This window comes from Sphaerulina musiva, assembly GCF_000320565.1.
Source record: "Sphaerulina musiva SO2202 unplaced genomic scaffold SEPMUscaffold_13, whole genome shotgun sequence".
Classification (NCBI taxonomy): Eukaryota; Fungi; Ascomycota; class Dothideomycetes; order Mycosphaerellales; family Mycosphaerellaceae; genus Sphaerulina; species Sphaerulina musiva.
In genome coordinates this window covers 673,435-693,820 of record NW_016017395.1, presented here as the reverse complement: position 1 = coordinate 693,820, position 20,386 = coordinate 673,435, and the positions used below count along the sequence as shown (strand labels likewise).

At 51.7% G+C, this 20,386-nt stretch overlaps 8 protein-coding genes across 8 annotated transcripts; 5 read left to right on the top strand and 3 right to left on the bottom strand.

Annotated features, from left to right (window-relative positions):
- Window positions 1-254: 254 nt before the first annotated feature.
- Window positions 255-2,502, bottom strand: SEPMUDRAFT_152422 (uncharacterized protein). Its single transcript, XM_016907438.1, has 2 exons — window positions 386-2,502; window positions 255-312 (listed from the first exon to the last, which is right to left on the bottom strand). The coding sequence occupies exon 1, from the start codon at window positions 2,352-2,354 to the stop codon at window positions 750-752; it is 1,605 nt and encodes a 534-aa protein (XP_016756275.1). The 5' UTR covers window positions 2,355-2,502; the 3' UTR covers window positions 255-312; window positions 386-749.
- A 243-nt stretch (window positions 2,503-2,745) lies between these two features.
- SEPMUDRAFT_152421 (glycosyltransferase family 39 protein) lies at window positions 2,746-6,189 on the top strand. The gene is made up of 2 exons (XM_016907437.1): window positions 2,746-5,372; window positions 5,426-6,189. Exons 1-2 carry the CDS (start codon window positions 3,027-3,029, stop codon window positions 5,927-5,929), a joined length of 2,850 nt encoding a protein of 949 aa, XP_016756274.1. The 5' UTR covers window positions 2,746-3,026; the 3' UTR covers window positions 5,930-6,189.
- Window positions 6,190-6,563: 374 nt separating this feature from the next.
- On the bottom strand, window positions 6,564-7,412 carry SEPMUDRAFT_152420 (cytochrome c oxidase subunit VIa). Its single transcript, XM_016907436.1, has 3 exons — window positions 7,183-7,412; window positions 6,944-7,103; window positions 6,564-6,853 (listed from the first exon to the last, which is right to left on the bottom strand). The coding sequence occupies exons 1-3, from the start codon at window positions 7,365-7,367 to the stop codon at window positions 6,803-6,805; spliced, it is 396 nt and encodes a 131-aa protein (XP_016756273.1). The 5' UTR covers window positions 7,368-7,412; the 3' UTR covers window positions 6,564-6,802.
- A 317-nt stretch (window positions 7,413-7,729) lies between these two features.
- On the top strand, window positions 7,730-10,697 carry SEPMUDRAFT_74915 (RNI-like protein; the record flags this gene model as incomplete). Its single annotated transcript, XM_016910085.1, has 3 exons — window positions 7,730-10,334; window positions 10,402-10,617; window positions 10,673-10,697. One exon carries the CDS (start codon window positions 7,730-7,732, stop codon window positions 9,116-9,118), a length of 1,389 nt encoding a protein of 462 aa, XP_016756272.1. The 3' UTR covers window positions 9,119-10,334; window positions 10,402-10,617; window positions 10,673-10,697.
- SEPMUDRAFT_136945 (SCO1 protein) lies at window positions 8,152-10,697 on the top strand. The gene is made up of 3 exons (XM_016902815.1): window positions 8,152-10,334; window positions 10,402-10,617; window positions 10,673-10,697. Exons 1-2 carry the CDS (start codon window positions 9,452-9,454, stop codon window positions 10,512-10,514), a joined length of 996 nt encoding a protein of 331 aa, XP_016756271.1. The 5' UTR covers window positions 8,152-9,451; the 3' UTR covers window positions 10,515-10,617; window positions 10,673-10,697.
- Window positions 10,698-11,633: 936 nt separating this feature from the next.
- SEPMUDRAFT_112176 (uncharacterized protein) lies at window positions 11,634-13,351 on the bottom strand (the record flags this gene model as incomplete). Its single annotated transcript, XM_016900959.1, has 5 exons — window positions 11,634-12,320; window positions 12,364-12,479; window positions 12,527-12,606; window positions 12,785-12,954; window positions 13,007-13,351. The coding sequence occupies 5 exons, from the start codon at window positions 13,349-13,351 to the stop codon at window positions 11,634-11,636; spliced, it is 1,398 nt and encodes a 465-aa protein (XP_016756270.1).
- Window positions 13,352-13,575: 224 nt separating this feature from the next.
- On the top strand, window positions 13,576-14,477 carry SEPMUDRAFT_121642 (uncharacterized protein; the record flags this gene model as incomplete). The annotated part of the gene is made up of 2 exons (XM_016901701.1): window positions 13,576-13,649; window positions 13,760-14,477. 2 exons carry the CDS (start codon window positions 13,576-13,578, stop codon window positions 14,475-14,477), a joined length of 792 nt encoding a protein of 263 aa, XP_016756269.1.
- A 3,524-nt stretch (window positions 14,478-18,001) lies between these two features.
- SEPMUDRAFT_18103 (uncharacterized protein) lies at window positions 18,002-18,853 on the top strand (the record flags this gene model as incomplete). The annotated part of the gene is made up of 1 exon (XM_016908303.1): window positions 18,002-18,853. A coding segment is annotated over one exon (852 nt), but the record flags the coding sequence as incomplete, so codon positions are not given.
- Between the last annotated feature and the right edge of the window lie 1,533 nt (window positions 18,854-20,386).

Genomic DNA, 20,386 nt, shown 5'->3' with positions numbered 1-20,386 from the left:
GAGAGGAAGCTCACCTTTTAGGGTAGGTTACATGTCAGGTACCTGTATGTATGTATGGTAGGTACCTTACCTGTACTTTATGGTAGGAGGTAGCGTATCAGCTTATGTACGTATACGAGAAATGCACACGCTCCATGACGACAATAGAAAGAAGAAGAGAGAAGACGGTAAGGTAGGTTAGGTAGGCAAAAATGATTCGAGGCACCCAAGGCAGTTGAAGAGGGGGAAATATTGTTTTTCTTTTTGTTTTTCTTTTTTTTTTGTTTTTCTATGTATTTGTACTTCAATCTGGAGCTATGTACCGTACCGTACCTATAGAGCAGTTAGTTCATGAGTTGAATAAACAAGGTGCAGAACATGTAGCTCAAGCTTCGGGAGGATTTACCTGATGCTATCAATCACCTGAGCGTAGGCGATTGCCGAGAGCCTCGTGGCTTGCGACATTGATACCTCACGCAAGCAAGCTCGATTTGATCGACGTCGCCGATATGGGTTCAGCGTTTGCTCGCTGTTTCTGCACAAGTCGTGCTTCTCCAAGCTGCACTGCTGTGCCTTTCATGATGAGAGAGGGTGAGCACTATGTCAAGAGCGATTTGCTCCCCGCAGTGCGTCTCTTCTCTCTTCTCTCTTCTAGTAGAACTGACCATGTGCTGGTGTGGCTGTCTGCCAATGTCCTCAGTGGTGCCATGGCCCTGTATAGCAGCAGCACTGCTTCATTCCTGGGCATTGACTGTTCTCTCGCCATTTCGTCACTTGTGGTTATACCTCTCATGTATGCGCCTAATGTCCTCGTTCACGTTCGTGCCTTGAGTACCTGGCGGATAGATACCAGGAGGCGCTTGGCCTATGGCCGCGTTGGGAACCTGACTGATGCCATCATAACTCTGCAGCTCGGCTCGCTTCCTCCGCTCCTTCTCTTCCTCCGTGATAGCCTGTCCGGTGACAGGGTCAAACAGGTCTGTACGTTGTGATGCCAGTCTCTTGAGGTTGTTCGCCACATCCACAGTGGACAAATTCGTAGTCGAGGAGCGCTGCTGGTTCTTGCCAAACTGCTCACGCCATCGCGGGTCGAGTTGTTCAATGCGCATGTGCTCGGCAATCTCGTCATTGGGGATAGTCTGGTGGCAGTTCGGGCATATGGACGTGTTCTGCTGTTGGTTTCGCTGCTGGGCACGTGGGACGTAATCCGTTCGAACGCGTGTGGGCTGTGCCTGGGTAGCTCGGATTGCGGCACGGGCGTGCTCACGTTCCTCGGAGAGAGATGGTGCGGCAGGCTGTTGATACGGTGTCGTCTGCGGAGGTGTGGAACCGAATGGTTGCTGCGGTGCATGTCCTTGTGGAGGTGGCATCATCTGTGCAGCCGGGAACTGCTGTTCGTGGCCGTAGATGGCGGAGTAGTCGTTGAATTCGGGCACCGACTCTTCGATTCTTCTGTTTGAATCGATACGCATGTTGGCCTTTTCCTCCAAACTTAATGACAGCATTTCATTGAGCGTCCTGGGATATTCCATGGTTGCGGACTCGTCGGCTTCGTCGAACACGATTGTTGCTATCACGTTGAAGTCGTGCCAGTCAATCTGGGCAAACTCGATACGATCCTTTTCCAGCTTCTCTTCTTTCTCCTCCTTCTGCCGTTCCTGGTACTTGACGTACTCGGCCCGCTGCTTCGCTTTTTCCAGTAGACTGAACCGGTTGTCTATGTTGGCCTGCAAAGCTGATATACGCTTCTTTTGTGGGGCGCCATCGTCGGCAGTCTCACCTTCAATCAAATCCTTGTACTGATCTACAAGGCGGCCGTAGTACATGTTGAGCGAGTGTTGTGGTCGCAAAAAGTCGAATTGAGCATTGACCGCCTCTTTTTGACTAAGGCTTGTAACCCAGCTCTTGCCATTCTTCGCGGCATACAAAGCAGTCAACTTGACAATTTCCAGATCTTGGGCACTGATGTTGGGCATGCGAGCGCTGAATTGGAACTCTTCCGGCGCCTTGGGAGCTCTCGACTCGCGGCCTTGAAAGGTGACATCGGTCTTCGCAGCAGGACCATTGGAATCGAGACTGCGGCCAGCTTTACATTCCGCCACGCGCCATTTGTAGTAACCGTTGTACTCGTCGCTAGGCTCGAGGAAGTGGGTGGTGTTGGTGCCGGCGTTTTTGGTGCGCACATTGTCTTCGAAGGCCTGGCCATTGCGAGCGACATAGACAGCGACTCTCTCGATCTTTTCTCGTACGGGGCGAGGAGGCAGCACAGTGCCCGCAGGCATTCTCTTCTGCAAGTCTGATTCTTGACCGTCAGCTGGAGGCACTGCTGCTGCTGCCGCCGCTTCTGCAGGCTGCGCGCCGTTTGTGGCGGCCATTTTCTGTGTTTTTCCCTCTCTCGCTCTTTCGTCCACCACCTGATCCGATTGCGGGTAAGAGAAAGCGCGATAGCAGCAACAGATGATGCCGTGGAGAGTGTGCGCGCGCTGTCGTCGTTGTTCAGGTGTGAAGTGCACGTTAAGTTCGTAGTGTTTGGCCGGTCAGTAAGGTAGCCGTCAGTAGGTAAGGTAGTATGAAAGTTAGATCGACGCACAAGCTCGCATAATCGCATTAGCTGCACGAGGCAACGCGGAGATGTGATTGGTAGGGTAAGCGAGTGGTGGAGGACCCCTTGGAATAGAATGGAACACAGTGCTGCATCTTTTGGTCGCCCATAGCTGGCCTCTCCTGCTTGGAACCAGAGAACACCATATCCTCTCCTCTCCTCTCCTCTCCCTGCCCTTCGTTTGATCCTCCCTTGCCGTACCTTGACCATTCACCTCACCTTCCTTTCCTCTTCTCTTCACTTCACTTTTCCGCGACATTCGCGCCCTTTGGTTGTCGGCCTCCAGCACGACGCCCGCCCGCACTCAATCTATCTACCCGCGACACTGACTGAAGCTACGCGCGTCTCGGAAAGTAAAAAAGCCGATCTGCGCATGGGAATCCCACCCTCAGCCTGACGACCCTTCTCGTTTCTTAATACTTACCCCTTCCCTGCCCATCCCATCATGGCCACCAAGCCAGGTCAGACCAAGCTGCAGCAGCACAAGAGCAATGGCAACCTGCGCGCCGCCAATGGCAAGATCACCAAGCAGCAGAAGGACTTCGTCCAGTCGAGTCCGAACAAGCCACCGCACCCTCGATACGATTACACCTCGCCCGGCGTGACCGATAACAACATTTTCCATCTCAAGAGCAGCGACTGGGAAGTCTTGGGCGTCGTTACACTCGTCGCATTGTTCGTGCGGTTGTTCAGGATATACCAACCATCAAGCGTCGTCTTCGATGAAGTGCACTTTGGAGGATTCGCAACCAAGTACATCAAGGGAAAGTTCTTCATGGACGTCCATCCCCCTCTTGCCAAGCTGCTGATTACGCTCGCGGGCTGGCTGGCTGGTTTCGATGGCAGCTTCGACTTCAAGGATATCGGCAAGGACTACCTCGAGTCCAACGTGCCCTATGTGGCCATGAGGATGCTCCCAGCTTTGCTTGGTGTTTTGGCGGTCCCGACAATGTTCTTGACTCTCAAAGCCGCCGGGTGCAAGACTACGACTGCTGCGCTGGGCGCGGGTCTGCTCACTTTTGAAAACGGTTTCGTCACCCAATCGAGGCTGATCCTCCTCGACTCTCCCCTTGTCATCTTCACTGCACTTACCGGGTTGTCGTGGATCTCATTCAACAACCAGCACGAGCTCGGCCCTCGCAAGGCTTTCCAGCCTAGCTGGTGGTTCTGGCTGGCTGCGACTGGCGTCTGCTTGGGCGCGACCGCCAGCGTCAAGTGGGTTGGTCTCTTCACCATTGCCTGGGTTGGCTCACTCACCGCACTGCAACTGTGGGTCCTCCTCGGCGATACCAAGAATGTTACACCCCGAATCTGGTTCAAGCACTTCTTTGCACGCGTCTTCTGTTTGATTATCATTCCAGTCGCTTTCTACATGGCCATGTTCGCCATTCACTTTGTCTGCCTCGTCAATCCAGGCGATGGAGATGGTTTCATGAGCAGCGAGTTCCAGTCTACGCTCAACTCCAAGGGCATGGCCGATGTGCCTGCTGACGTCGCATTTGGCTCTCGCATCAGTATTCGCCATCACAACACCCAGGGAGGTTACCTGCATTCGCATCCACACATGTACCCAGGCGGCAGTAAACAGCAACAGATTACACTCTATCCACACAAGGATGAAAATAATGTCTTCCTCGTCGAAAACGCGACACAGCCCATCGACTGGGCCTCGGATCCAACTGGTAACACGACCATTCCTGGCCCAGCCGCTTGGGATGACAGAGAGGTGTCCTACGTCAAGGATGGCAGTGTTCTTAAGCTCTACCACATCACCACCGGTCGTCGCGTGCACTCTCACGATGTCCGCCCCCCTGTCACTGAAGCTGATTGGCAGAACGAAGTCTCCGCGTACGGTTACGAAGGCTTTGAGGGCGATGCCAACGATCTTTTCCGTGTCGAAATTGTGAAGCCAATGTCTGACGGCAAGGAGGCTAAGGACCGCCTGAGAACCATTGAGACAAAGTTCAAGCTCGTGCATATCATGACTGGCTGTGTGCTCTTCTCGCACAAGGTGAAACTGCCAGATTGGGGTTTCGAGCAACAAGAAGTTACGTGTGCCAAACAGGGCACCCTGCCAAACTCAATCTGGTACATCGAGTCTAATCAGCACCCGCAACTCAGGGAGGATGCCGAAAAGGTCAACTACCGCAACCCGGGCTTCTTTGGCAAGTTCTGGGAACTGCAAAAGGTGATGTGGACCACCAACGCAGGGCTCGTCGAGTCACACGCCTGGGATTCTCGCCCTCCTTCATGGCCAATTCTCAAGCGTGGCATCAACTTCTGGGGCAAGGATCATCGCCAGATTTACCTCATCGGCAACCCTTTGATCTGGTGGGCCAGCACCGCAGCCATCGCCGTCTACGTTGCCTTCAAGGGTTTGTCTCTCATCAGATGGCAACGAAGCTGCAACGACTACCAGAACCTGACCTTCCGCCGCTTCGACTACGAGATCGGTACCGTCGTTCTTGGTTGGGCTTTCCACTACTTCCCTTTCTTCCTGATGCAGCGTCAGCTCTTCTTGCACCATTACTTCCCCGCTCTATACTTTGCTATCATTGTGCTGGCACAGATCTTCGACTACAACTTCAGCCGTATCAGCATTGGCTCCTTCACTCTCAGGAACAAGCCCATAGTTGGCATGGGCGCTGCCGCAGTATTCTTGGCGCTTTCTATTGTCGTCTTTGGACTCTATGCTCCGCTCACATACGGCAACCAGTGGACTAAGAAAGAATGCGCACGCGTCAAGCTCTTTGATAAGTGGGACTGGGACTGCAACACTTTCTACGATTCCGTAAGTATTTCACCTCGTCTCAATCAACAATACCGTCAGCTGACATGTTTTAGTACGCCGACTACTCGCTCGCAGTTCCGTCAGCTTCAGGAGCGGCTCCAACCACCCAAGCAATCCACGGGCCAGCACCTCCGGTCGCAGACGATCCACAAAAGGATGTTCACGTTACTCCTCTAGCACCAGGGCAGCCACTACAAGAAGGACACATCGAAGAGAAGATTGAGTACCGCGATGAGGAAGGAAATCTTCTCAATGATGAGCAAGTCGCGGCCCTGGAAGGCAAGGTCTCTTTCTCTACAAGATACGAGACGAGGACGAGACTGGTGGATGAGTATGGTAATGAAGTCCACGACGGGCTTGTGGAGGCTCGTGATGGCGAAGCTCCCGTCAAGCCTCAAGGTGTCGATCCGGCGACAGGAAGAGAGGCGGGAAGTCCCGAGATTAGTACTGTGGATGTCGAGGATGATTTGAGGAAGGAGAAGAGTATCCTGGATGCGGAGACTACAGCTGAGCCGGAAGCGGAAAATCCGGAGATCAAGACCAAGGATGAGCTTTGAGTTCCTTGACTGTGCTTTGTGTTCCTTTGGGGACGATTTGGCGCACAGTGGAAATGGGGAGGAAATGTTGTACTACTATACCATTACGTTTTGTGTGTGTCTCTCTTGTTGTCTTACCAAAGCAAGGAGATGGCGACAGGGGAGGGGTGTATTTCACGTCTGCATGCATTCATGTATGAGGCAGTTGGAGGCGATGGTCGCCAGGAAGAAGTACTATGACAACAAATGACAACAAACAGTCCGATCACAATCAAAATGGCAATGTTTCGTATCTCATCATTTCCTTCTCCCTCTCTTTCCATGTACTGTCAAAGGTCGTTCCCACGAGTTACTTGAATTAAGAGTCCGAGGCTGGAACTAAATAGATACTGCCGAGTATGGACCCCTCCACGTTGTGCTCGACTCGCTTCGCTCCATTGGAACTTGTCCCAGTTGAGACCCGAGGCGGGCACAGGGCGAATTGAGTTGCTGAGTTGGGGCTGTAGGGAGATTCGCTTATTCTTCTGCTTCATTTCCTCCTTATCTGATTACCTAGTGGCACGATACAGTACTTACTATTGGAGGTTGCAGCAGGGCATTGCTTTTCCTGGCTTGAATTTTGTTTTTCTTTTCTTGGTTTGGGTTTGAAGGTACGCGGCAAGTTATTCTACCCTGTTGAGCAGGCGTTTATGCGAAGTCACTGGAGATGACTTTACTCGTAGCGTGTTGGGAGCTGGTAAGGGTTTGAAATCATGCATTGCGAAGTGATATTTACACGCTTCTCGCAACAGCATTTCTTGGTGTCCTTCTCTGCCATTCAACTCAAAGAAATCTCAGAATTTCGTATTTCGCGCCCGGCCTATTTCTCTCATCTATCTCCATTCCTCGGGTGATTTATTCCTCAGAAGGCTTGTGGTAGTTGACCTTTGGGTTCCAGAAAAGTGTCTACAGGAAGAAGACCATGATTGTCAGCATGTCTCCGTATCACACTCGCACTCCGATCTCTCTGCTTCTGCTCTCTGCTCTTCAACTCACCTTGTCTCCGTCTCCCCAAAAGAAGTTCTTCGTCCGGATGTTCTGGAACGGGTATTCGGTCTTCTCCTCCAATGAAGGACCATGAGCAACATGCTCCCAATGCTCGGTCCACAGACGGTAAGCGTTCACGCTTGCGATACAGAGGCAGGGGATGACCACACTGAATGCGCGGTTAGCGGGCTCTCCCTTACTGCTCCTCAATTGACCTCTTGCCGCAGCAGAGTGGAGATCAGTCATACTAGATAGACAGCTTGCGCCACAGGTCGGATGTAGCAGCAGCGTGTTCCTTCACAGCCGCTCGTTCGCGGTTGAAGGCATTATCGGCTGCGCCGGTGAAGTTTGGGGTGCCGCTGGAGAGGCGCTTCTGGGTGATGCGGCGGACGGCGGGCGTGAAGGTACGGGAGGCAGTGCGGAGGCCGAGCATGGCGGGCAGATGTTTCGTATGGTGGATGTGTAGAGCTGGGTCTTCAATGTCTGTCGGTGGTGGTGGTGGGTGTCGTTGCGCTTCGCGAGGTTGCTTCACTACGGGATGGGCCGCGCCGATGAAAAGTGGGGCTACCTCATGGCGATTTCTACCGCTGTGACGTCGGCTGGCAGACAAAGGATACCTCAAGTACATACACGTACTGGCATGCTTTCTTGCCATACAAATCCTATCACAGGTTGACAGCTACATTTTGGAGAAGCCGCCGAGAACAGTTGAAGAAGGTCCTGGGGGTTGCAATGGGCGCTTGAGAGAGTTCTTGGAACGACATCACGGACCTGCTCTCGCCACTGCAAGACATCATGTCGGCCCTTGACCAGCAAGCCAACTGGACCATCTCCATGGCCGAGAACCTCGAACATGTCAAGAAGCGTGGCAAGATCAAGCCGCTGATGAAACACCTGCACTATCATGAAGAAGCTGCTGCAACCAATCCACCTCTTGCAGACACAACACCCAAAGTCTGGACCACACCCCCAGTCTACCTTCCGGACGAGATTATTATTCAGATTGTCGAGTACACCTCAAAATTTCGCCTCGCTCAAGCGACTCTCGCCTCCTGCTGTCGCCTATCTCGGCAGTGGTACGCTGCAGCAGTCCCCTTTCTCTACACACGCCCCTGGGTTGAAGGTAAAAACTTTGACCCTTTCGTTCAAGCCATAGTCCCCTCGTTGAATCTCCATGTTCGCAAAAGTCCGTTGGCAGAATTCGTCAAAGTCTTGGACATGTCCCATCTCGTTCATTCGGGAAACAAAGCCACCACCGCGCGACTCCTCGGACGCACCAAAGGCAACCTGGTTGAATTCATTGCACCTCAAGCTTCCTTTGGGACAAACTGTTTTCCTGCTCTCGGGAAATGTCAAAACTTGGAAGTTTTGGACCTGAGTCGCGTTAGTCAAAGTCCGCCTTTGCTGGATCTTTTCAAAACGATAAGTCAGTTGACAAAGCTATCTCGGCTACGTCTACCGAGAAGTGCAGGTTTCAGTCAGGGCTTCCATCCAGAGGCTATGATTTGGCCGCCGAACCTGGAAGACTTATCCTTGAGTGGTGGAATCGATGTGCACTTCTTACAAGGGGTAGTTTCATTTCCAAGTACGTTACGGAGTTTGACAATCGAACATTGTCCCATGGCCAAGACTGGGGCGATTTTGCATTTGCTACGAAGTGCTGTACGACCTTTGCCGAACCTCGAGGTGCTGAAATTGTCGAACCTCCCTCGTCTGACAGGAAACTCATTAGACGATGTGTTAGTCATCCTGCCTGGTCTCACAAAGCTCAGTGTCAGTGTTGATTACGTGACCCCCAAACTCCTCGATCTTGGAATTGCAGAGGGACGAAGTCCAGGATTTGCGGGAATATATCTTCCACCTGGGCCTCGACACGGATCAAGTCCGATATGTCAGCTGAGAACATTGGAGCTGACGAATTCGGGTAATCCGGGCGTGGAAGACAAGATCACGCCGATCGATGTCTTGATTGCTGTAGAAGATGGGTCGCTCCCGAAATTGAGACAGGTCAGAGTTGCAAAGAGTCTGTTTTGGCAGTCCGGAGGAAATGCGGATGAGACTGCTGCGTTGGGCGATGCATTGCAGGATGCGGCAGCGAAGGCTCAGGCTAGACAGCTTCAAGATGAGGATGAGTCGGAACCGGAGGTGGAACTGGAGAGTGGAGTCTGGACATTTGATGGATGAGTCTAGCGAAAGTTCATGCGAACGCTGGGGAAAGCTGATAGCTGCCACGAATCGAGACGATTCCACGACCCAGAAATATGAAGCATGGTCAATGCTATCATGGTGATGCTAGCTTTCCGTTGTGAATGGCTACTTGTCAATGAGCGTTGAACGCAAAGGAGAAGAGCTGGGCGGGCTACCCATGTTACCTGTGCATTCTAATGTCTCGCGTCTGTTGCAGATTGAGATATGATAGCACATATCCTAATGCGCACTGTAATTCGCAGCTCAAGCCAAAATGTTCTGAGAATGGCAAAGCTACATGTATGCCGATAACCGCTGAGTTCTGGTAGAATGGATGGATGGGAAGTGGACTGTAAAGTGAAAAGTGGAGACGTCGGAGCGGAGCGCACCTCCGACGACATCCCATCCCATCATCTTGTCATAGACAAAAACATATGTCCATCGCTCTCTTTTACCCAGATTTCGATAATCTCGCGCCTAACAATGGCATCGCCGCTATTCAACACCCTCCGCACCGCCCCGTCGGGCCTCTGCAAACAATGCATCACCACATCCCGAACCACTCTGACCAAAACAACGAGACACAGCATCAAACAACAGGCCTTCCGCCCCTTCTCCTCCACTCCCATAGTTTCCCGACAACGCACCATCCAAGAAGCCAAATCGCGCTACCGTCTCGGCCCCTTCTCCTGGCAATCCGGTCTCCTCTTCCTCGCAGCCGGCACAGGTCTGACCTTCTACTTCCGGTACGAAAAAGCTCGAATGTCGCGTCAACGCATCGCCGAAGCGAATAAAGGGATGGGGAAACCTCTCGTGGGCGGCCCCTTTCATCTCGTGGATCATCATGGGAAAGAGTTTACAGAAGCGGATTTGGTGGGGAAATATTCGTTGGTGTATTTCGGTTTTACGCATTGTCCGGATATTTGTCCAGAGGAATTGGATAAGATGGCGGGCATGATTGAGAAGGTGAAAGAGAAGCATGGAGAGGGGAAGATGAGGAGTGTGTTTATCAGTTGTGATCCTGCGAGGGATACACCCGAGGTGTTGAGGAGATACTTGAGGGAGTTTCATCCGGATATCTTGGGGTTGGTGGGGACGTGGGAGGAGGTGAAGAGTGTGTGTAAGGCTTATCGAGTGTATTTCTCTACGCCGCCCGATGTGAAGCCTGGGCAGGATTACTTGGTGGATCATAGTATCTACTTTTATCTGATGGGTGAGTTTTCCGTGACGATGGAAGGAATGGAGAAGGGTTCGGTTTGCTGACTTGAGATGTTGCTCAGATCCTGAAGGTGACTTTGTAGAGGCGATTGGGAGAAATTTCACTGTCGATGCTGCCGCGAAGGTCATCAATGACCATATTGCAGACTGGAAAGGGAAGATCGATACATCATGAGAGATGTATGATAAAAAGTAAAGCATGATTGTGTGGACTAGTGTACAAATAGAGCATCCCATGGCCTGCGAGGTGCAGTGCCTGGACTGCTATAATGTAGAAAGTAAGTCTCATCGAGCTATGGATAACGTGAAGCTTGCTAATATGCCTCGATGCAGTACCTCACTCACGCCCTGATATCGTCTTCATGACTACTTGATCCCCACCGTTCTCATTTGGCTTCTCCAAGTCTTAGTCTCAGATGACTGGGCCCGCTGTAACGGCCCAATGCTCTGAAAGCCGAGTGTGAACGAAAATACAGAAATATCAGTGCTGTCATGCCTGGTATTTCATATCTTGCTGATGCCATACCAGGTCGACTCTCTCGATTTGCCACATCGAACTACGCTTCTCCCACGCCTGCCATACGCGTCCTTGGTCGTATCTTGGATGATGTGATATTCCATTGTGGTGAAGAAATACTTTTTATTTATCTTGCAGATGCACAAGAAGCGCGGGCACCTCCCAGTGACTGCCGGAACAGGAAGGAGCAACGGCCTATAGGTACTTTCACGATTGTACTTTGGCAGCCGAATGGATAGTGCCATTTGTCTGCGCGAGATGCATCGCTACCACCGCAGTACCCTGGTCAGTATCTTCACGCTTGCGCTGGCTCGAGACGTTGCTGTCTGAAGTCACGGCGGTGATGGAGGACGTCGGAAGCCCAGGGTAGAAATATATTGTTGTATGGAAAATGTCGGCTGACGAAAACGATATCTGGGGGGTGCGTGCAAACAGAGATATGATTATGAAAAGGTGAGTACATCTGAGATCATTCATAAAGGATATCTACGTATCACTGAGCTGACTGGATAATTGTCAATAAAATGCTGCAGCTCCATTTTGCGCTAGCTAGCGATCCCGTTTGCGATATTCCCCAGTCTCGCGCTTGCTGTCTCTCGCCTCGCTGGAACGACAATTCGATGCTCTGCTGATGTGCTAGGCATCAGGTTCAGTATGTTGGCTGTTTCCTCCCATCCTGCTGACATCAAAGCATTCGCGAGGCTCGAATAAGACTTCTCCCAGCCAGGACATGCGCAACAGACCCGGTATTGAGACGGGCTGGTTCGGGTGCTGAGATCAACTTTTCTCAATCCAGGCCATCCTAGCATCCTCGATAGTTTCCTTGGTGAGATGGTACTTCTCACGATCCGCCATGGCTGGAATCTGGTGGTCTTCTGGGTTTTCGATGCGCGACAGCACCTTCATGAACACGTCCATGAGGAAATCATCTCCGCACTCCATTTCCGTGTATATCAGAGGAGCTCGCAACCTACCCATATTTGCCGTAGATGCGACCGCTCCGATGGAGTCAACCGCCCAATGCCACAACTTCGATCCCTGCAAAGCTTTTTCCAGATGATCTTCGAACCCAGAAAAGATTGTGACTCCATTGTCATACTCGCGCATGATGAGCGCGTCCATGACCGCATTGGCGTAAACCGGATCGCGCAACCAAAGGCTCGCTTTCCATTCCCAAAAAAGACGTAGGCAACTATCCTCGATGCCGTTCGTAACGACGCCAGTGTACAGCCAGTGTACGTACTCTTGGAGTGGCTCCAGTTCGGACTCGAATATTTCCTCGAATGCTGGGTGGCCGCCGTTACCCAGCAGAACGACACTTCCTTTCTCTAGCTGGGCTTTAATGAATAAAGAGCTCCTGGAGATGACATCCCGATGCACCCACATGTCAGTGGTGCCGTCTCCAGACTTGAGTTCTACGAGGTTCTTGAAGTTGGGACTATACTGGCTGTCAGCAGATTGCGCCTCGACGGGAGTGCAAGGGTTGGTCATACACTGGGCGCTTTACCGCGACAATTGTCTGTTCTCCAGCATCGCGCTCACGCTTGAGTGCCGCACTGCTGTCTGATGACATGATCGTCATTGGCGAAGGGTGGCGCGTTTCTGAAAGAGCTGGGATGTGGTCTTCTCGGGGGTAAGCGTGGCGTATGATGCGATGTTTGTAGACGCACGCATGGAACGAGGGCGAGGTTGGTAAATGAAGCGAGGTGAGTTATGGTAGCGGTGATCGAAGTAGTGAAGTTGGAGCTGACTGGAAATGTGTCAACATCAGTAACCGCGGCATATCAAAGCTCAGGCCAGGTGAAGCGTGCGCGAGGATTCACTTCGAGAACACCTCAGAAGTGCTTCCAGCTTATGGGCTCAGCTCAGCCTCTATGCGACGAATGCAGCCTTGCCTCGTCTCTGAGGGACCAGTGATATCTACGCACCCTCTGGACTCTGCATCTACTGCCCATGTTGACCGCTCGTAGCCGTCCAAGACTAACGGACTTTCACTACCTGCCTCCTCCACTACTTTTCGCGTCACAGAGGAGCACTTGGGCAGGAGACCTTTGTATGCTGACCCTTCTGAGCCGTCTGGAAAGGTCATTGCCATTGTCTTGTCAAAGTTCAAGCTACATGATATTAGCGACTTCATCCTTTTCACTGACAGCAAGGTCATAAGCGCACAGAAATCGCTTCACAGGCGGCACATCATCCTCTCTGTCAGTGTCATGCTTAGGTTTGTAGATCAAGGCTCGGGACGTGTGCTTGGGTTCTACAATTGTGGACATCCGGTCGAGAAAATGGGTGTCCCATGGTACCTGAATATCGTTGCTTGTGGGTTTCCCTCGACGAGCTGCCTTGGCATTCACCACGAAGGCGATAGTGTGAGTACGCAACAAGTGAAGACGGCGAGCTAACATATCATAGGTATCTAAGCAATCAACTGAGCGGTCTCTCACTCTGCCAATACTTGCTTCACTGTGCGGTTTGCAGTCGTATGACTGAGGCATAGTATGTGGGCCGAGGCTTGGCAGCTACCTCCTTCCATCGACCACCCGGCAACACGCACAGGATTGTACCTATATAAACTTCCCACCTCGCAATAATCGGAGCTTTCGCGATTGTCCTCGATCATTGGCACCACCATCCGACCGAGAACACTTGGAGTCTTCCACGAACCCCAGAAATCCTGCCCTGTCTTAGAGAGGCATTCTACAATTCCATCGCTGTGACGATGGCGAGCAGCTCTCCTCAGCGCACTGCACTTGCTGCGCAGGGACGCCCTCCGGTCGAGCACCGAAAGATGATGTAAGCAGTGGAGATGTCTACCACCATCGGGATCTGACTCTCGATTTGCATAATGCACCCATGACGAAGTCTGTCCTGAACCATCACATGAAGCTGACCCTTCGCCTTAGGCGCGGTGCGTCGAAATCGATCATCATCATCGCAGGCAGTGGCATGGCCGCAAACGACCCCAAGATTGCCTACACCGTCTCCAAAGACCTCCTGACCCAGAATTCTGGCAGTTTCCGCGACCTGTTCGCTTCGAAGCCGCTTTCGGAAGCCTTTCAATTGCCACGGGTCATGGCTCTCCCTTTCGAGTTCTACGTCCGCTTTCTTACAGACGCAAACCGAGATCTGCTCACCATGGCGAAGTCTCATGCCGATCGAGCATGTCAGACAGAGGCTCTTCGTGCACAACGCCCCTCTTCCGACCATGGCGACCTGGAACACGAGGTCTGTATGCTCGAAGCCCTATGCAATATCTGGTACTCCGCGCATGGTTTCCGGGATCCCAGATTCTGTAATGCAGCTATCGACGCCATCCTGCATCTCCCGAACCTCGGACCCTGTGCCATCATCTGCACTACGAAGTGGTGTGCCCGCGCAATGGGAGGAGACTCCATAGTGGCACAGCACTTGGACGAAGATACGCCACTGCTGAAGCTGATGCTGGATAGTGTCGCGGCTACTATGACACCTAATCTGATGAGGTCCAACTTCCTGGACGGCACTTGGTCTCTCGACTTTGGCGCGAAACTTACCCTCCGATTAAACACCTTCGTTCATTTCGGCGTGGAGGTAAGAGTTCCGACACTGGGAGAGCGACAGCGATACTACGCCCAAGCATGATTGAGATACGAATACCCATGAACTCGCCACCTAGAGTCAGACGGTGGAAAGATATCTGGAAAAAGAGTGTATCATGTTGCAATTCTGTTTTCTGCAGCTGCGACGGGACAATTGGCGGCTTCGGCTGCGGAAGGAATGCATGCGGGCAAGTGAATCGGCACGACCGGAATCGGCACAACGCCTAATATCATTTGCAATGACTGGTTTGCTTGCGCATGGAAGATGCAAGAGGGGGATCGTAACAGATGCGGGAAGAACACAAAGGGCAGGGAAAGATTCTTCCAGATGAAGAACTACACGCTCGAGCTGCGTAGTACTCTACCTTATGGAGTTGCGTTTGGCCATATGTGATTCGATATGAGAGGGTATTGGCAATCGCCATCTAGGTTGATACACAAGCGGCGGTTCACACTCATATGCGACGCATCGAACTTGCGCTTGTACTTGCATGTCATCATGCCTACCTATTACATGGCTCATACGACCACATCACGAGCCGTGAAACCAAAAGGCTGAAAGACATAAGATAGCGCGCTGAGATTCCATAACATTATTCCAATCTACCTTGACGTGCGGCTCAGAAGTACCTAAGTACTGACCTAGGTAGGAGGTACTTGTACCTGGTAGGCTTGGTGATCTGCACCATTCATTCGAATTCCACATCAAGCTCCAAATACGCCCCTTCCTCCAACGCAACGCACCAGACCGCCTTTTTCACAAGAAGTCAATGTCCATGTTACGTTACAATCGATCGATCGATAGATAGATGTTCTAACTAGAATACGGGCAAACCCAGCCTATCAAGAAAAGATACCTGTACCTGTACCTGTTCCTACCGAGTATAGTATATAAAAGGGCAAAGCAAGCTGGCACGGGTTACTAAGCAGGAAGAAAGGAAGAAAGGGTTATCCATGTATAGATGTGAGCGATCTAACAGGTAGAATCGCTGTATAGATAGGTAAGGTAGGTGAGTAGGTAGGTAATGTAGGTAACATAGGTAGGTAGTACCTCTAGGATAGGGTCTATAACGAGATCGAGATCAAAATCGAGCTATGGTGACTATACTAGAGCGCTATATCTATACCTACCTACCTATTCTTTGGATCTGGAACTCTAGGAGATGGTGGTGCGTAATTGTGTTGCGTAGAATAAAATAATCATAACAATGATACGCTGATAACGGGTCGTTCAGCAGTACATACCTAATGTATAAAGAAGCTTCAAATCCCAATTGTGCATTATACCTATACCCATATACAGCACATTGGATAGACTACATTCGGACCAACAGTCGGCTTACCTAGGTGTATTTCCACACGCGATACATTGCGTCCAGCTCTCTCTCTCTTGTACTAACTTCGAGAATCCAAGCCATGACCAGTTTGCAGTACCTTGCGAAGTGGATCAAGTGTTCCCTTTTGGACATACGAGTATAGGTACCTTAGGCTTCGATACGAGGTCCGAACAGTATACGAGACGGGGCAATCTGGGCTGGCTGGTATAAGAAAAGGGATGATGTAGGACATTTCGCGTGCTTGGAGGCACTATAGGCTTTGGTGTTGGGAGGCATTGGAGATGAAGTGCTGACTGCTAAAAGAGAAAAAGTCATAAGAGCCTTGTCGCCTTGCACGTACCTATTTTATTACATGATGTATAGCTGATCATGAATAATGAGTAGGTAGTCTCCATCAGAAGTCATGCCTGCACAAGTCAGATGTGTCGCGTCTCCTAGCGAGGTTTCTTGCGGAGTGCAGCAAAAGAGGAGAAATTCGCAAGAGGCCCCTTTTGGATCTAGTTTCTCTATGTCTCCCTCCCTCTCTCTCTCTCTCTCACTCATATGATTCATCATAGAAAGCCCACGTGAACCCTTGAGGAGCCCACGTTCTTGATGAGTGGCCTGCTACGAATCGGTTTCTCGACAACTCGGCTCAGCAGCGGGCGAGTTACGCGAGTTCATGGGAAGACTCGTGACCAAAAGGCTTATCATCATCAGAGAATGCGGCTTGTCAGAAATGAAATAAACCTGGTTCCCAGCAAAAAACATGGGATGGGGGGCATGCTCTTTACTAGCCTCTTGCATGACGAAAGTCTGTTTCTGAAGCAATCTTTCCAAGGAACGTCCTCACCATTGGGTGCCAAGGAATGTTTTGACTTGAGTCTTGCGGCATGTACCTGTATATTTCAGGGGGGGTTGTTGGAAAAGATGGCTGGGTGTCGTGATGTGAAGTCGTCGATAGGAGGTCAGGTAGTAAAAAAGACGTGCTCGATCTTGGCCCCGGATTGAGTAGTCATCAACAATCGTAGCTAAATGTAGGTAGGCTCAGTGACCGTCTGTGAATGGCGTGTATGGAACAGAGTGCTCTAAGATGTAGCCTGTTCCTGTTGGAGAGATGGGAAACGCTGCCGACTGCCGACGTGCCTAGGGGTGAAGAAAAAGAAATAGCAAAGTACCTAAATTCGCTGCATTATTCGCACACTCAAACGGCCGAAGTTCTTCCCACCTCACCTCTTCCCGCCGTCTCTTTCCCTCCCTCCTCCTTCTCCTCTTCCACCTGGCAACCAACACTAAAAGGTAAAGCCTGATGACCGGTAACAGGCCTGAGGGTTGTTGGGTGAGAGAAGTCTTCCTCAAGGCTCAATCCATCTCCCTGCCATTCAGCTTCGGCGGCGGCACGATTGTAACCTTTGACTGCCGTTGAATAAGGAAAAAAACCGTCACTCGGTCCCCTCCACCGCAACAGTGGCGAAAAACAAAAATCCAAGGTAGTATCATGTATGAGAGCCTACGAAGGTCGCAATCGGCCTACTTCGACAAAACTTCGGGAACTCATCGCTGGATTTCTCTACTAGTGTCTTCTTTCCAAGTCGTACTGGGGGGTCCCTCATCATGGCCAGGATAGAGTGATAGACCGTCGTGTGGCTACCATACATCGATCATGGTCTACCCCTTCCACCCCCAGCTGGTTGCCGGGCTGCTGGTACACTCTCTTGATTTGAGTCTTGACGTCGTAGCCGCAAAAGCCCGACAAGTCACCACTAATCCCATTGCTGCAAGATGCGTCTTCCTACCGAGTATAGTGATATGGCAGCGGCACTAACACGATACGATGCCCATCATGCAATTCCACACAGGCTAGGTCGTGGCAAGCGTCCGGATCGACCGTGTCTTTTTTTTTGCATGCCCAGTGACAGTCCGACCGATCAAGCAGCCAGCCTTTTTATGCTTAAGGTAGGTACCTATTGACCGTATTGTTGCCACTCACTCACTCACTCACTCACAGAAAAAGTAAAAAAGAAATAAAAAGGTCTTTTGGACTGCCCCCCCGCCCATCCGCCCCCCTGGCGCGAGATTCCCCTTCATCAGTACCTACCTAGCCATCTCTCAACCCGGAAACCAAACTTCAATGATCCACAACGAAGACGACGACGACGACGGCAGCGAAACTATTACATTATAAAATTCTGCAATGGAACATCACACAACCGAACAACTCGGCCACCACAACATCCACACCTCACCCACAACCCTCCCCGAGCTCCCCCAAATTCTCCATCAAGGCCTAACCGCCGTCTCCGTGCTGGCACTCCTATCCGTAACCAGCGCATCGGCATTATTTCTCCATCTCGGATATCGCCTTTTCAGATGGAAACACCGCAGTCAAGTACGATGCAACCAATTCGTAGTTTTAATTTTCAATTTGCTGCTCGCCGACATTCAACAATCTACTGCGTTTGTCATCAATTCGAAATGGGTGCATGACAGGAGTATCGTGTCCGGTGGTCCTGCTTGCTGGGCGCAAGGCTGGTTCGTCAGTATCGGAGATTTGTCGAGTGGACTTTTTACTTGTGCGATTGCGATGCATGCCTTTGCTGATATCGTCTACGACTATCGACTCTCGCAACGGACCTTCCGCCTCTCGCTGCTGGGCCTGTGGACATTCACTTTCCTCTGCGCGGGGATCGCGCTCGCATTGCATCGCTCCAACCTCTACGTGCGAGCGGGAGCATGGTGTTGGATCGATATGAAGTACATCCACGTGCGATTGTGGCTGCACTGTTTCTGGGTGATTCTTGCCATGCTGGCAATTGTCGTGTTATACGCCATCATCACCATCGTCCTCCATCACCGCGTGTCCGGGTCCTATTACACAACTTCGACTGCGCAGCTCCGGATACAAACCACCATGAAAGTCATCATCGCCTACCCGACCATCTACGTCGTGTGTACTCTCCCGCTCATCATCTCCCGACTGCGAGCCTTGTCAGGCTACGATGTAGGCTTCACAGAACTCTGCGTCGCCGCAGCGATGATTACCAGTAATGGCTGGCTGGATGTCCTGCTGTATAGTCTGACTCGAACGAGCGTCTTGTTCGGCTCAGATTTGACAAACCAGAACATCCGGGCTCTGGAGACGTTTACTGCGACATCCAACTGGCGACCAGACGGCCTCTTCGGTACCACCACCACAGTCGAAGCGGGAACGAGGAATTCGCGCCAGGCAAGACGATCCCAATTGGGCCAAGTTCACGGCACCGAGAGTCTGGAGCAGTTGCATAACGAGAGGAAGCTCAGTGTTGTGCAGGTCGAGACCACGGTGCACGTGAGCGTCGAGGATGTGGAGCTCAAACAAGTCCACATTCGAATGGGCGTCATCAATGAGAGGAGAAGGAGTGCGGGAGGAGATCCGGACTGCATCAAAGGTTCCCTGAGCTTCGATACTGCAACCACGAATGAAAAATGAAGTTTGATGAACCGCATATCTCCATTGAACTGTTGAGTTTGAAGTCGAGATGCCCTGTGCTATTCTGCCGCCGCTAGCTATCCCCATAGCAATGACTCTTGCTCATTCCGAGCTCATACTCGACGTCTCCGATCCTTCGTCCTCATCATCAGCATCGGAAGGTGATCGCACGGGTATACTGTCAAGGCGCACTGAACTCGATATCAGATTTTGCGCACATTCAAACACAGAGCAGTCACGAAAGCCTCACCAGGTGGTGCCTCAGCTTCCATCACCCGAAATCGAGACTTTTTCGGCGTCACGCGTACACCACTATCATGTCTCTGCCGCAATGGAGATCGCGAGCAAGTCGCGCCAGCTATACAGTTCACGACATGGTGTCGGGTTGGGACAGTGCGCATCTGGTCGACCCCAAATTCGCTCCGGTATGGTGATTTCGGGACGAAGATGTCGTCGCCAGTCCAGGCTTCAGACGACGAGGGACTGCCAGTGGGCGGGGCGGATCGCAGTCGAGACAAGTCAACAGGAGAGTGAATATGTAGGGTCTTTCGCCTCTCTTCGCGGGTGGGAGACGGAGAATCAAAGCATGCTGCCACTGCTGCTTCCACGTCATGAATTGGTGCAAAGTCTTCTGGCTTAAGAGGCGCGCCACCTGGCGAGGAGTCTTGGTCCGTTCCTGGCGAGCTGGCTACCATGTCGAAGGCGCCATCAAGGCAGTTATTCAAAGTCTTTGTGAGAGACCTAGGTAACGGGACGCCTCCACTGACACTTGCGGGACTGGACGATTGAGTGTGACTTTCTGTTTGGACTCCTTGCGCAGCACATGGACGGAACCTCTCCGCAGGCGATACCCTTGGCGATGCACTCCTTCGACGATCCGCCTCAGGCGTCGTCCAGTGCTTGCTCATCTGCAGCTGATACGAGGGCCTGGATGGTGTGTCTAGGAGATGGCGCAGAACTCTAGGGCGGCGAGGTGGTTGAGAGATGTGCGTACCTCCGGGGCTGTACGTTGGCCGCAGCCGAGGAGGAGACCATGTGCATCTGCCTGCACAGCATCAGCATTCAGCATGCCGCAAGTGCATATACCATGGCACACTCAGCACACCTGTGCTGCTGTATCTGGGCGGCTGTTCTCGGGATGTTGATTGGCTGTCGACTATCAGATGT